The 15,965-nt window shown below is 44.9% G+C and overlaps 2 protein-coding genes across 2 annotated transcripts in view; one reads left to right on the forward strand and one right to left on the reverse strand.

Annotated features, from left to right (window-relative positions):
* T265_06941 (hypothetical protein) overlaps positions 1 to 2,275 on the forward strand; it is a gene marked incomplete at both ends in the record, with an annotated part of 7,509 nt that extends 5,234 nt beyond the window's left edge. The window contains one exon of the mRNA XM_009172344.1: positions 2,233 to 2,275. Coding sequence (XP_009170608.1) covers positions 2,233 to 2,275 — 43 coding nt within the window. The remainder of the gene's footprint in view (positions 1 to 2,232) is intronic.
* The window catches only part of T265_06939 (hypothetical protein), a gene marked incomplete at both ends in the record, with an annotated part of 64,501 nt that overhangs the window by 27,353 nt on the left and 21,183 nt on the right, over positions 1 to 15,965 (reverse strand). Inside the window, 3 exons of the mRNA XM_009172342.1 lie at positions 2,028 to 2,130; positions 5,403 to 5,551; positions 12,316 to 12,657. Coding sequence (XP_009170606.1) covers positions 2,028 to 2,130; positions 5,403 to 5,551; positions 12,316 to 12,657 — 594 coding nt within the window. The remainder of the gene's footprint in view (positions 1 to 2,027; positions 2,131 to 5,402; positions 5,552 to 12,315; positions 12,658 to 15,965) is intronic.

A 15,965-nucleotide genomic window follows, 5' to 3' on the forward strand; every position in this document is an offset into this window, starting at 1 on the left:
CGCTCTTCCGATCTAGCTGCCATGAACTGCACCCGGTATACCCCTTGACCAGGTGGGTGATAGGTTCGACAAGCACCTGGAAAAGAGTCTGCGTCAAACAAATCTACAGATCCAACGATAGCGGTTCTTCCCCAAAACCCAACGGTGTCCTTGCTTAGCAATAGTAACTAACCACAGAAACTCGGGAAAAACCGCCTGCGTTACATCCTACGGATCCAACGAATGAGGCCGATGTGCTCGATATGGAAGCCACGATAGCGGTTCTTCCCCAAAACCCAACAGTGCCTTTGCTTAGCAATAGTAACTAACCACGGAAACTCGGGAAAAACCGCCTGCGTTACATTCACAAGCAGAATTGTGGAGGGTAGGAGACATTCAATCTAATGTAAAAACTCGAGCCCAACACACATAGTTTGATATTGATTTCTGATATTTATTTGACTTCCGTCACAAGCCGTAGACTGTTTCCAATCAATGGAGCTCTCGCATCTGATTTCTCATCGCTTTCAGTGTTTTTTTTCATCAGTCGGGTATAGTCGGATTATATCAACATGTTCAAGAACAAGATGACTAGAAACGTTATCCAGTGTAAATTCACTGTTGCCCCGCCTGAATCGCGTTCAAAAACAGTTTGTAATGCAGTATAAACTTAATTATGAGGCAGACAACTATAAGCATTTAAACCCAGTGAAGAATTTCCGTATGAATGCTGCAGGAGAGAGTGGCTAAATGCGGTGGATAAAACGACAAAGAGGACCTTCCAAACACCAGCTTTCCGAAAATACCTTTCACTACGAAACATTCCTGGTTAGCCACTATGAAAAAGAAGTTGAGTGAATTAACTTATGAACACCTTTACGGGAAATTACCAAATAACCGGTTATCATATTCAGTAGCAGTTGATTGAGGCCCCCTTATTGACTCACAAATTTGAAAACTCTTTCATGAGGAGCCTTAACTTCCGACAAAAAAGTTCAGATAGGGGAAATTCCTGGTTTCTGACAGTGTAATATGAATGTGCACGAAACCGGAACAGGCTGCAACGCGAGCAGATGGACTATTTGCGGGTGTGACAGGATGTTCAAGGTATCGATGACTAAGACGGCAGAGTCCGACCAAGTCAACTTTCAGTGGACTGATCGCTATTGGTGGAAGAAGATTGGAGCAAGAATGAAGTTATTGTTGATTCCTTTCTTCTATTTTTGTGTTGTACAACGTGATTCCTCTTCTTTTTGTTATTTTGGTTTGCATCTATACTACCCTTCTTGTTTTGGACCTGAACATAAGCCGTTCTTTGACCTTGTCATCAGGCGTGTTGTTTAAGTTCACATGTGGTTTCGCTAGTTTGTAAACACATGGCTTTGAGTCGGCGTGGACTTTGAGACCCGTTAGGAATTAGCAGTTCCTAAACCGGTGTATAGAAGCCGGCATAGTCCCACGATTTGAGTGAGGTTTGTAAAGTTTTATCATTTTATTAATGTACTTATAGTACCGCATTTGCAGATAAACATCCATTTGAAAGATTTGGCTTTTGGGGTTTCGCGCGCAACTCGACGTGGTCCAACAGATTGCTGGAACCAATCTATAGTTGTTCCGTGGAGTTTCACTGAATAACGACTGGCGGAGCAGTGATTTGACAACGCTATGTTCTTAGGCTCGTGGTACGTGGCAAAGGACGTATCAGACAAATAATCTATTAGGATACCTATTCGAGACAATTTGATATACAAGAAGGTATCTAACTAAAATTTTTCATGGATTACATATTATTGATTGTTAAAGTTTAGTATGCAGGTAATACGGAAGATTACGTCACATGAAGGCTCGTCCGTCTATAGCCCAATGATCACAACATTTACAGAGACCGAAAGACGAAAGTTGGGGCTTAGATTCGCAGCCAATTACTGGTGAGTGTTGGTGGAAGAAGGCTTCGCAGATCTCACATTGGATATCTATGTTGTCTAGATAAAATGGCGTGAAGAGTACTAAAAAAACAAATAATGTGTGGTGCGACATGGAAAACTGACCTGTGCACGTATGAGAAGTTCTTGAAGCTCCTTACAGCGCTGAGCAATCGTTTCAATCCACTCCTCGCTAGACATTGTGGCAATGTGCTCCTTTAAAGGGACTCTAGAAAAGGTGAAAAGTGAAAAATCAGCAACAAATGGTACCGAACGTCCAGTGCCGGATTCTATAAGGTTGTAGTGAATCACCCTCTGTGTTCATGAGTAGGACCGAGAGGCATGCATATGCAGATACACGATTTCCCGCCTAAAGTACATAACCAAGAATAAAAGTACCACTGCGTTCCAAGTTATCGCAGCAATTTGTGAATGAATCGTTCAGCTGTAACACCCTTTCGGTGCCTAGCTGCCATGCAACCCAAAAGAGGCACAAGGGCTGGGATACTGCCAGGTTGCCCAAGCCTAGACAGGGGAAGTCAAGAGGCAGATGTTGGGTTCGAAACACGGACCTTCCGGTCAGTAAGTTCGTGTTCTAACCGCTTGAGCCATCTCACCCCAATTTAGAGGATAAAGAAGTACAGAGGACGCTGGGTCGCAAATAGTTGAGTTTAAATGAAACTCAAGTGTTGTGCGCTCAACGCAATGAGGAGGAAAAACACAATAAGCATACACTCGTGCCAAACACGTCCCTTGGCTTCTGGCGAGAAAGAGCGGCTCAACTCTGGAATAAGAGACGGTTATGATGACCTTGGAGCGATTGGGATAGATGGTTTGCCTTTTGGAGGGACCCTTCCATTAGGACGCATCTACTCAGCTTTCCGAAGGAATCTGGTAGTGTGTCTTAACTTATGGAGGTGTGTTCCCCTCAAAGTTAAGGAGACAGATAAACCGAAACACGCTTTGTCGATTGTAGATGGCGAGCGAATATCATTGATCACGAATGACAAGACTTCTATTGGGAAAGACAGTGTACGCATGCACGCAATAGACAGACAGCTCCAACATGGCCGTGTAGCTACTCAGTGTGGTTCAATCCCACTAGGTGGAGCTATCCGTTTAGTGGTGGTCGGTCCTGGACACAACCTAGACTTAACACACCACTTATACGGTTTTTTCAAAACTCTTCAACAGCCCACGAACGGTTTCTCCCCTGCCGGTTTGCAAATGAGTGTATTTGGCAAGACGTGACATAGTTTATCACACCAAGCAAGTTACACGGAGCTCGCAGAAACACTAAAGTGCGTAAATTTCACAGATCGAAGGCTAGCTGATTCACATTTATCTTGCTATCTAACCGGACTGTACAGAGAGTTATTGCGCACGCTGCTCAGACGTAGTTCCCTTGGGTAGATTCGCTGAAGAATCTAGACTCAAAAGCGCAAACACTGGTCATCCAAGCCAGCATAATTTGATAACCCCTCCCGTAAGATCCACCACATGAAGTCTATTCCTTTATCAGAACTATCTGCCCATACCACAAAGTGCTTCCCGCTGGGATACGCAGTCAGGCTCCTCTCAGACCACTCCCAGGCAAGGTAATCCAACATTCAGTGGATCTCCTTAGCCCGAGAAATCATTGACCGTACAAAACAATTATACTAAACACTGAGTACAACTGTTTTATACAAGCAAACTAACCATTAACCTCAGACTTCCGCTAATCCACAGCACCTGTTACGTACAGCTGCAAAAGATAACCTTGCCGTTCCACTAACTGTTTAGGACATCAGTTAGGATGAGACGACGAATGAAAGTGCGACGTTCACGGGTTCTTTAGGCCACCCTTATAGGGTGACAGATCGCATCAGCAGCTGAAGCGCTGCTGTCTGCCCTCAGATGTTGAAACCGGTCAGCTGACAATGAGTCAAACGCACCGGAACACCTAACCACTCGCCACCACATGTTCTGTTTGGACGAAGATACTGCAAACTCCACACATGCAATCACCGCCGTACCGAATAGGGTTGAATAAAATTGGAGACAGTGAGTTTGGTAGTGCATGGTGGTGTGAATTACGGGCTATCAAGTAGTCCGACTGCAAATGATTCGGCTTCAAATGGAAGTTGTAGACTGGTAAACCGACCCGGTTGGATAAAATCCGACTACTGTGAACAGCTGACACCAGTGCAGCCCGACTGGGTACCCCACTGAACGATGTGTGCAAAACATAAGCTTGTCACAGCTATCCACGCGTGAATCTCAGGAGCAATAAGCTACGCCTGCATTAAGTTGAGGATGAAATCCCCACAAAAATCCCAAATCTCCTCAGACTACCAACAACCTGTGAGTAGATCAGTGGAAGAATAAACTTCACCCGATGAGTGAAACTTCCATCTGAAGTCGTTGCTCGAAGAACCAGTCAACACGTGTGACCGCGTGATGTGAATCCCGTGATCGAAGGGTGAGCGGCGCTATATCCTGTCTAAGTGCGAGTTAAGCACACTGTTGGTCAGTCGCTCGTGGCCGAACGGCTAAGTGTTCAAACTACCAGCAAGGAGGTAGTGGGTTCGGGATTCTCCGGGGTTTCGCGAGATGCGCACTGCTGATAAATCATAGTGAAGATGACACAGCTGTACAGTTCTCAGATTGAAGCATAGAATGGTTTCATGTACACAATTAAATCCTCACAAAATTTGAAGACATTTGCTACTCGTTAGGTGTGGTGGGATGGAAGCCGAGCCACTTTGCCCTCATGCTGTAACACGGATCGGGAGAAAAACAAAACGGTCGAATGCGTGACTGTACACTCTAATGATGTAACATTTATCCATCCGGGTTTGAGCACCCGACTGCTCTTTTAGTTAAATTTTCTCTGCAACCAGAGAGCAAAATAAAGAACATTGAAGCAACTGAGTTGAAGCAATCTCATTCTGGTTGAGAATCAACAAGACGCAAGTCCCAAGCATCATTAAAATGAAAGGTCTTGTACAAAACTAATCAAACGTCAATTTAGACAGGAATAGAACTACAAAGACAGAAAGAAACTGGCCGATTTTCTGGAATTTCATTTGAACTAGCGCTGGCAACTTTGATGGAAATACTTCAGATAGAAGCGAGATATTTGAAACGTCATTGACCAACGGTTTTTGGCGTGGGAACTCTCAAAAAAGCGCGATTGGAGCAACTTCTTAAGAAGCAGCAACTATGACAGTGTGACAAGCGCATAGAACGACACTGAACCAATTTCAGAGTAACATGTGAATGAACCATCCTGAACACAGAAGCACAAAGAACAGGCAAGTGCTCGGTTACTGGGGGAGACCAGCCAGGAAGGTCTTTACAGGGGGTGATTGTGCGTCAGTATACCAGGAACATCTAGAGTACGAAACCTCGGCATAGCAGAGCAACTCTAATACTAAGGTGTTAGTCAGAGACAGGAGCTTGACAGCCGGGAGGATGGAATACATCTGAAATTACCAACTCCTAGAATGCACTTACTCAGGTTTCGCGGATTCATCATCAGCGTCCACACCATTGGAAGATCTGGAATGTTGGACCAGCTTCACTTGGCGTAGCAGCTCAGCCCGGAACGCACTGACAAAGTCGTGACGTTTGATGTGTAATAGTCCAAGAAGACAGGGTACCAACTTGTACAAACCAATTCGACGGACGGAGGATGGTTGATCATCAATGATTGGTGGTGAAGGCAAAAAAACGCAACGTTCGTGAAACCAAGTGTTCTCAGGAAATGAAAAAAGTAAGTGGGCAGCACAGGCTTTTGTAATGTGGCGCAGTCTTTATTGATTTGAGCAGCCAGCTGGACGGCTACCTGACGGATTGTCTATGCAATCACAACCAGTAATACGGACCGAAGAACAACCGGGTTGTGTGAAAATGGCCTGTTGTCATCACGACAGAAGCAGAGGAGACCTAAATTGCAACGCTAATCTTTCAGTGAGGCTATTCTGGAGTATGCAAGGCAGTAACCAACGACGACATGGTTCGCTTTTCAAAACCGGATGCTGACTGCCATGAAAGTGGTCGAGAACCAAGATTCAGCAGACCTCTGTAAACAGGCCATATCTATGGATGACTTCGTCCACTGACAAACGACAAAGAACCAGGAACAGACAGCCGATTTACTAACATTTTTTGCCATCTTGGAAGAAAAAGAGCTCAAAGTGTAGCAGAAGAAAATTAGCGAGCTACTGACCAACAGGTTTGTGAGTCTCCGAATTTTCAGTTTCGGCTTGGGAAACCTTGTGGAATCTTGTGCTTCCTCTGGCAGTAGAACAGCTATGCACTGATGGGCTTCATCTTTACAGGATGAACTGATATGATAACCAGAGGAGAAACATGGTCCTAACCTGGCAAAAAACAGCGACCAAGATGGTGTTCGGCATGCGTGCTTGATCCTGCAATGTCAGTTCTCCAGAGCACAGACAACTCGGGCAGAAAGGACTCTTCTTTGAGAGGACTCAGTTTTGTTTAGTTACTTGTAGTGTACTCCAACTGCAAGCTTCCTCCCACAAGAGATAATTCCGCAGCAAAGAAACTCGAGAGTGTGCGCCCAGAGAAAAGATGACCGCAACAACGTTGAAGGAGTCACTTTGTGGCAAAGTAACCGTTTTAAAGCGGCAGTTTCGAAGAGTAAAAATATCATGACGCGAATAAATTCTCATCTTCCATTGAAGCAGTTCTAACGCTTTGCTCACAATAGTGGACGAGATAAAACAGATAAAAGATGATAAGCGGACTTTCAGCCTTATGTCTACCAGAAACATGCGTATCTTGACTTTGACCTTCATTCGGCCACATTTGGTCACACAAACAAGCAGCAGATCCATCAGAGAGTGAATAAAATGTCGGATGACGAGAAGCATTTGGTCCCGGTATGAGTCGGGAGGGCTTCGTCTGAAGCGTATCGTTCACATTCATTTTTGAATGCACGCGATAGTAATTACATTTGGGTTCATTGCTCCGAAGAGGGAATTAGAGCTCGAGTTGGCTCAGTGATCGAGACGCGAAATTACTGACCGGAAGGTCTGTGATTCAAAATTAATTCTGGGTATTTCGACTGCTCCCAAACAATCTGGCAGCTTGTCAACCCTCGTGCTTCCTTCGGGGTGCACGCAAATCGGCATGGAAATGGCGGTATTGTTAGTGGCAAATTTACGTCCATTCGTCTTCCCTTACAGTGATCAGATCTTTTGTTGATTCCTTTCGCGAACTAACGATGACTAGGGGTTGTTTTTCTTTTCTGTCCTGACTACTCATGAGTAGCGCGATTATATATTATGACGCCGTTTCGTCCCCCCAGTTTTCACTCCTGCTTAAGGTCTGCTTATTCTCCAGGTTCTCAAGGTTTATTTGCTGTTCATTTTCGCTTGCCATTTCATGCCAGATATGCCTATTTTCAAGTATACGCTCTGGCGGAAAAAGGTACGAGCCGGGTATCGAGCTCATAAGTCCTTGGACGACAGACGAGCGCGTTCTCCACCGCACCAACACGATTCCTCGGGAGTCCGTATTTTCATATTTCGTTTACACCGTATCTGCCAGATAGCCTCCGTTAAGGTCTGTTTTAAACAGACTTAAGCGCGCCATCCGGTTAAGCAGGTGACACGAGGTGCTGCATCCAGCCAAAGAAAGTTCCTTACCTCTTCAATGTGGTGATTGTTTTCTGCAAGTTACACTGACTGACTATATTTGTACGTTTGTGCATCATTCGGTGCTTACTTGCTGTTGCTTCCAGAAAGCTCTGCTGCCTCACTGAACATTTTTATGCTCCTACCGATTGCGTCATTATTGACTGTACGTCTTGTTTAATTCACGATGTTTATTAACCCGTTTTTTCATAGAACCAGTTTCTCGATAAAACATCTACTGCCCTCTGAATACGAACTGTGTATAGCTCGATGGCTGCAATCGTCCTGTGAGATCCTTAGCTGCCCGGATCTGACCCCTTTAATTCAACAAAATTCGCTTTACTCCTTCTAAACGAAGCATCGACATTGTTGCTCAGATTATTTATGATTAGAGAAAACCTCTGTCCTTGCTGAAGCCCATCAAATGAAGACAGATGTAAACGTTGACCACGCTTGTTCGGTTGATGGATACGATTAAAAACGTGCATATCCATACAGGTAGTCTGGCAACTCATAGGCAGCGGGTCACAGCCCTACCTAACTAAGAAGTGGCTGTAGTGAAAAAATACAATCGTACGTGCTAGTCGGATTAGTCACGTTGTCCAACTAGGGTGCATGCGGATCGATTTGACTCGCTAAGGGATACATTTACTTCAATACTAGTTTTATCGATCCGCTCAATATTGTGCACTCAACGACCAGACGAACAAGTCACGATTCGGCTGAACAGTTAAACAAAGGTAGTCATCTAGAGCCGCTAGACAGGCAGAAAAGTTGCAAAGGAAACGACGAGAACGTAATGAGTACCATCGTACATCGGTTTGGATTTTTTTCGTACGTGACTAATCCGTACTCGAAGGTAAAAGAGTAAGATTGTTCAGCGATATCCCACACATTGTCGCAGTGTTATGCCATACTTGAGTTGAATCGAGGTTAGAATAAAATGGAGACCGCACTTAAGCCAGACGAAACCTAAACCCTACTACCCTGACAACTCTGACAACTCTATGCCTGCAGCCAGAAAGTGTACATATTGAAGGACCTCACACTGACTGGCCAAAGAAACGAAGGTCAGTGGACATCACTTTCATATGATGGCATATGCTGGTAGAATTAAATCACGTTGACAACAGTCACACGCTAGAGTTAGGTTGGATAGAGTGGGTGAAGAAAAAAGCAGGCTCACTCAGTTGGAAAGATAGGTATCAGTTCAATTTAGGTCTACACAAGCATTCCGTCCTTATTGGTGGAAGTCAGATGGACTTGATGCCACCGCTTATTGCACACTGAGCATTAAACCTTGATTTCCAGCGTTCAGAGTTCCTCATGAGAGTAGCAGGTAGGTACTTTTCGGCAGGGCAGTACCATGACATATTATTAAATAATCAATGCCGAGAAGGGCACCGGTCGATCAAGTGACGAATTGGCACACATATGCATACACAGGCGGTCCAGAGGTAAACGCGGCCATTCGTCGTCCTAGGAGTTGTTGTGAACGCTGTGAGCGAGGTATCTGAGACAGTTTTTCTCAGTTCTGCTTGGGAAATTCAAGAAAAGTGGAACATGCCAAAGGAAATGAGATTTCCGTGGTTCACGGCATTCCACCTCCGGTCAGTCTTCATGTGCCATAACTTGGCCATACTAACTTGTCCAGTATGATTTATTAAAGGACAATAGTTTGACCAAGAGTACCGTTCTTACTGCTCCTAAACCGTTGCTACAACGGCTCATGTAGAGTAGGCATGTGGGATGTCCAGATTATGCAAAAGCTATGCCTTTTTTGCTCGAGACAGCTAAGGTCGATGTTTCATCACCGTCATCATCAACAGTGTCCAACACGGATGCTTCGCTGCCGTACAACCATGACTTATTTGAAAGCCTTATTGTGAAAAGAATACGAGTGGGCGGAGAAGGGACTTAGTGACAGCTCACTACAATCATTCCGAAGTGCCTGTGTAGGTACTCTATCAGCCAATGTGGATAGAAAAAGACAGGCTCGAGATGCTTGAGGATATCAGCACCGCATGACGCGCAAGTCTTGTTTGCAGAACCGATGCAGGACGAGGAGAGTCATCAGTCCTAACTAACGAACCTACAAGAAGGGAGTTGTTGTTGGGAGGAGGAAAAATATGCTAAAAAAGAAGGAAGGCATCAGCAGTAGCCAGCCTTCGCTTACCCGCCCCGCTGTAAGCAGCAAGTAAGGCGACCCGGCTGATGGCACACCATTCGAAGGAAGCACGAGGGCCGGAACGTTGGTAGGTTGCAGTCGAGATGCTGGGGTTGGCTTCGAAGCATGAATCTTCCGGTCAGTAATCGCGCCTTCACCAATTAGTTATCTCGAGAACAGCAGGTTCATAGGCGTTTTTCAACCACATTAGATGGCTGGTCGGCATATGAGGTCTGCAGCGACAACCTTTCCTAACCGTCCATTCCCGCGGGAAGACAGCGTCGTTGCTCTTTAAATATGAGCACGTTAGTAAGCGGGAGTTGCTATCTAGACTAGTTCACGCTCATACAGCAGACCGCGTCGTACTGAGACCGGCTGCAGCAGGAGGCTCACTACTTTTTTGTTTGGTCTTTTCAATATTCTTCTCAGGATAGCCGGATCTTTAAAAACAGAGTTCCGGTTTGTATGACCCACTGGATAATTACAACACTGATGCCAAACCATCATCCCCTCGGCCTAAGTAAAAATCGTTCCCATCAAGCGAAGAGTGGTTGTTTCGATTTGCAATGAAACAAGCAGTTCGTTGTGTTCCTTTTTTCACCGGTCCGTCCCGTCAAAAATACTTGTAACGCCTGATCGATTTAGGCCTGTCAGAATCCTGAATGAACGTAATTCGTAATTTGGACCTTTGATCTGTTTTTTGCCACTGCATCAGATGAACAATTAATTACCCGCATTGATTAGCGTCTTCCACAATTTCAAGTTTGTGGAACGAGGCTACACACGCTTTCTTAGAACTGGATTTTCATCCAAAAGAGAAGTTGAGTTAGATATAATCAGCATCAATAGTAAGTCCACGCCTCACAGTAGTCAACAGTTGAAACCATGTGACCAGGTTTCACTCGATTATCGATTAACAAGTCGACAAATCCATTGCTACATAAATTTATTCGTATCTGTAGTCACTTACCAATCCTAGCCGATCTGCTTCACATGCTTCGTCAAACTCCACAGAATTGAAAAAAACCTCGTACAACCACAAACCCATATTAAAGTTGTATGCAACTGTCTGATTAAGCACGAATTCTGTTTACAGGTTATGATAAGACTCCACAGTGTTGATTAGGTCGCTCTCGAACTTCAAATCAACTCGTACAGCCGTTACATCACCTCGGTGCATAACTATCAGAGAGACGGTAGAGAACACGATGATCGAAATACAGTCAGAGGAACCAGGTCTAGTTAGAAACAGTCGAAACGTCAACTGACAGTACTAAACTAAGAACTTTTCGACCACGTGCTGATGCAGTAATCCCTGAGCTGTTTCGTATCAGAGAGCGGTAGAGAACACGATTATTGAAATACAGTCAGAGGAAACAGGTCTAGTTAGAAGCAGTCGAAACGTTAACTGACAGTACTAAACTAACAACTTTTCGACCACGTGCTGATGCAGTAATCCCTGAGCTGTTTCGAGACGCGAAGATTTACTCACTATCAATAAGTAAGCGCTAGACAGTGACTTCCCCTCACTGAGGCTATCAGGAAGGTCAGCTTCCTGAAAACAACCACTGAATGCTCGAAATCTACCGAGACTTTCAGCTCCGCTAGGTGTTGACCAGACAGTCAATGTCCTCTTAATATGCAGCGCCTCACAGCCTTGTATCAAACCCAGACAGCGCGAGTCAGCGTTGGTCAAGGTCAGATAATGCCCCCGCAATGTGCAGCACGTAACAGCCCCGTACCAAGGCCAGAACGCGTGCGTCAGCATTGAACCAAGTTCAGACAGTGTCCCCCCCCCAATAAATACCTTGAGATCATTGTACTTTGGCTCTCGCACTCGCTTGTTTAAAATATAGCTGTTGTGCTCCCTTCTGTGAGTCTTTTTTTCGGTATTAAGCACTGGAGCGAGTCAGCAGCAGATACCACAGATTGGCGAATCAGCAGATATAACAGAGGCCCAGTAGCACTGCGTGAGCTTGGGTTCGAACTATAAGCTGTTGTGGATTACAGATTAAAACACTCGCGATCCAATAAGTTTTCGGGAAATCACACCTGGGGGGTTACAGCACTTAACTTTGTAGTTGTTACTTTCGTCCCGTTGTTGTCGAACCGAGGGCTAGCGTCTTCTTTACGGTTTACTTGGATGAAAGCTGGCGTGTACCATGCCCAACACAGGGTGTGAGGGATAGCTCTTCGAAAAGCGCAGGGGATGTACTTCCCATACAAGACTACCAAAAAGAGGTCGTCATGGTTATATGAAGAAAGGAACAAAAATAAAGTCTGCAATGGTTCTCTAGTGTTGCTAAACCAAGCGTTGGGACCTCATGGAGAGCTCAGCGCTCTAGCAAAAATGTTTCACAGTGGAGAGATTAAAAAATGACATTTGCAAGTCTAACTGAACACTAGCAATGCACAGTCTGTTTTTTTCCAAGCTAACAGAATTAGCATGTTGTGTTCGCTAGTGGACGGATCTGTTTTGTTTTTTTAATTCTCCGTTTTGTGAGTAGAAGTATGTAAATATCGAACAGAAGACGGTTGAAACACACTTTTTCGCTCCCTGCTATACACAATAACCAGGTCAGATCGATCAACTCACATCAGGCCTTCTGTACTGACCAGCACCGGATGGACGAGGTTCCAAAAATTGACGCAGGGATGCCTCGAATTCGGCTTCAATCATGTGTCGCACAAAGCGCGAAATTTCAATTAGCTGTGCGCTGAGGTGTCGCAAACAGGTGATTTGTTGTGAGCTACCGATAGTTGGATCCAGAGGAACGTTGGTGCTGGATGTAGGTCCAGTCCTCGAGGGCACTTGCTCGGAAGATTGAAGCAGTTCCTGTGTTGAGGCGACTAGTTCTAGGGCAGTACAAAAGTCGTTGCTGTGCAAAAGCATCTGAATAGTCGGCTGGGCTGCTTGAAGACTGGCAATCACTTTCAGCTGAAAGATGTGAAGTTAGAAAATATAAAAAAGTTAGTGACAAAAGAGCTGACGATCCAAAAGGACGATGGAATGGCCAATGGGAGCATACGTTCGCACTTGAGTTTCATAATTTTTGGCACCTTTCTATGTAACATTGTCAGCTTCGCTATCCAGGAAAAATTATCCACAAAGTACGGTCTGCAGAGAGTGATCTAGCTTATAACCAAAGTTTTAGCATTCCTGGATTTCCAAGGCGCATTCGACTCGGTTGACAGGTCGGCTCACCTTGATACGCTTGTCCATCAAGGAATGCCCCGGAAGTTTGTGAACGCAATAACTTCTTTCCATTTTCAGACTTCTGGACGTGTGAGAGTATCTCCAAAAGCTTCCCTACACAAAGCGATCAGGAGCGCGCACTCTCTCTATGTCTATTTAATTTCGTGGTCTACGAGGTACTGAAAAAACGCTAGGAGGTCTTCAAAACCATTGTGTTTAAATAGAAGCTACAGACCTTGTGGATCTGGAATATGTATAAAACATCGTTCTGGTATTCAAAGAAAAGAGGACAGGTGCGTTGGGATGAACTGGTCAAATTCATCCCGTCATTTAGAATGAGTCCTTGGACACGCTTATGGACCTGCAGTCACTGAACACGCCACTTACAATCCACGGAGAGGTACTGGAAGTTTTGGAGCGTTTTACGTATCTTGGAAATTGTATTAGTTCCAACTGTAGTGTGTCAGATGAGGTGAATGCACGAATCTTCAAGGCTCGGGTCGCGTTTGCCCAATCAACATACCTATTGCATCAAAGTGGTGTATCCCTTAATCTCAGGGTACGTGGGTATCAGGCTACAGTGAGGGCTGTTTTGCTGTGTGCCCGTCCAAGAAGCGGAACTGAGACGCCTTCAGGTGTTCTACAATCGTTGTCTCAGAACCATAGCTCGTGTAGGTTGGTGTCGGAGAATGCGTAACGAGGCAATTAGAAAACGGGTGTTAGGTTGTGAAACGCGGACTTCCACTGAGGAATGTGTCCAGAACCAGAAGCTGTGTTTGTTTAGATTATGTATTGTGTGTACCTAACGATCGTTTACGAAAGAGAATGCTATTTCGCGTGCCCAATTCAGAGTGGCGGAGGTAGAGAGGTGACCAAGCGTTGACCTGGCAGAGGTTGCTGTCGGTGTTACTCGCCTTCCAGGATGTGGACCGCGTGATCCCCACTGCGCCTGAATGGAGACACTGCAATCTATGGCTGCTAATCGATGCCAGCAGAGTTCTTGTAGTCGGTGTCTATCCAGATTATCTCAATGAGTGTCTGGAGGCACTTCGGAATGATTGCAGTAGGCTATCACTAAGTCCCTTCTCCATCCACTTTCATTCCTCTCTTCACAATACGGCATTCGAACAAATCGTGGTTATGCGGCAGCGAAGCATCAGTGTTGAACAGTAATGTCATGCTGTTGAAGAAGATGATGACCTAGCCCATAAATGTGGTCGCTTGATTAGAAACACGTCCCTTGGTAGTGAAAACTCTTCAACAGTCCGCCACCAGTCTCGCCATTCAAAGGCTCATCAGGAAACAGAGCCCGAGAAAACTCAGCTGATCAAACCCGACCTCTGCATCTCGACCGCTCTGATCTGGGCTTAGGCAACTAACTCAGCCCTCGTGCTTCCTTCGGTTGGTATGGCAGCTATGCCCCGAAAGGGTGTTACAGCCGAACGCCTTTCTTCTAATTAGGCAAATCCAGTACATGAAAGTCCATCAACCCCATTTTATAATTGGTCATCAAAGTTAATATAATTGGAATTACACGGTCATTTATAAACTGATATTCAAGCGGGGCTCTAAAAACCTCTCGTTTATCATATCCTTCGACGATTTTGTTACACAAAAGCCATCTCAGGTTTCAGGTGGATCAATATTCAGTTTACAACCGCATGGCGCGTTTGGCTGAAAAATGTCACAAACGAGTGATCTATTCGGGTCTCCTGTGAGCGTGCACCGTTTCACATTACCTATCTTTTGACAATGGGGTTGCGTATCAAAAGAGGTCAGCAACGGTCTCCAGGGCATCTGCACGACTAGATTAGTCTATTCTGCGAACGTACTGGCACGTACCGAGCCAAACGTTCGTGGGTAAAAACTGGTGTTTAGGCGAGAAACGATATTGGAAGAGCAAAAGGCAGTAAACTAGCTGTAGATAAAAGAGGGTTCAACTGTTGAGATTTCGAAATTCAAGTATAAGCGTAGGAAGGGAGTGCTTAGGTTGTAGTCTTGGTTATGACGATCACTGTGTGATAATAAACCCAGGATTTTTTTTAGCGCGCTGCTCACGACGAGTCCAATCTATTCGCTCAAGAAAATCGGATATATAGCTGCGCCTGCAGCGAATGTTGTGACCTGCCTACTTCCATCCCACGCCCATACCTGAACTTCGAAACATCAATAGATGAACTCTCGTTTGTTAGTAGTTAGTATATCACACGTTTGTGGCTGTGCGAACTTATTGTGCTCTTCCGATATACTGGACTCATTGTAAGCAATGCGCATGCGTATCATGACAAAAGTTACAAAGTGTCTACCTCCACATCTACCATTGATTTTGGAGCTTCCGATATCTATGTCTCGTTTGTTCATAGATGGGAGAGAACATAGCATTCAGAAAAGCTTCTCTACCTCTGATATCGAGGGGAACAAAATGTTTCGGTACTCCGTCAACAAAAAACGTGGCACCATTCAGTGGACTTGTAAGCCAGTATGACAATAAATAACTGACCGGGAGAGGGCACTAAAATATCTATGTCCCTGACTAATGTCCTATGGTTGGATGTTTTGACATCCGTGGTGCAAAAAAACGAAGAGCTGTCGGTCTGTTCTGGCTCAAGCGTTTTGAATTGACATCCCTATGAACGATCAAAACTGTGGACAGTTTACTGTTGTTTTCACCCTTCTTCGGGTTAATTAAATTTTATCTGGCAATTAAACGTCTTTCCAGCTGGAAGGCGAGGTGGTCTTCGGGCGGCACAATCAGTTTAAAATTACCACGAACCGGAGATTCAGCTGGAATGGAGTTCGGGATGACTCGAACTTACTGATTGGAGGTCGGTGGTCTGCAATCAATCTCAATATCTCGATTGTTCTTATCTAGGCTCGGATAACCTGATATTATCCCAGCCTTCGTGCGTTCTTATCTCGGATAACCTGATATTATCCCAGCCTTCGTGCTTCCTTCGGGTGGCATAGAGGGAGTAGTATACCTAGACGCTTTATTTAATTTATTATTTATTTATTTATTTATTTATTTATTTATTTATTTATTATTTATC

This window comes from Opisthorchis viverrini (genome assembly GCF_000715545.1).
Source record: "Opisthorchis viverrini unplaced genomic scaffold opera_v5_152, whole genome shotgun sequence".
NCBI lineage: Eukaryota > Metazoa > Platyhelminthes > Trematoda > Opisthorchiida > Opisthorchiidae > Opisthorchis > Opisthorchis viverrini.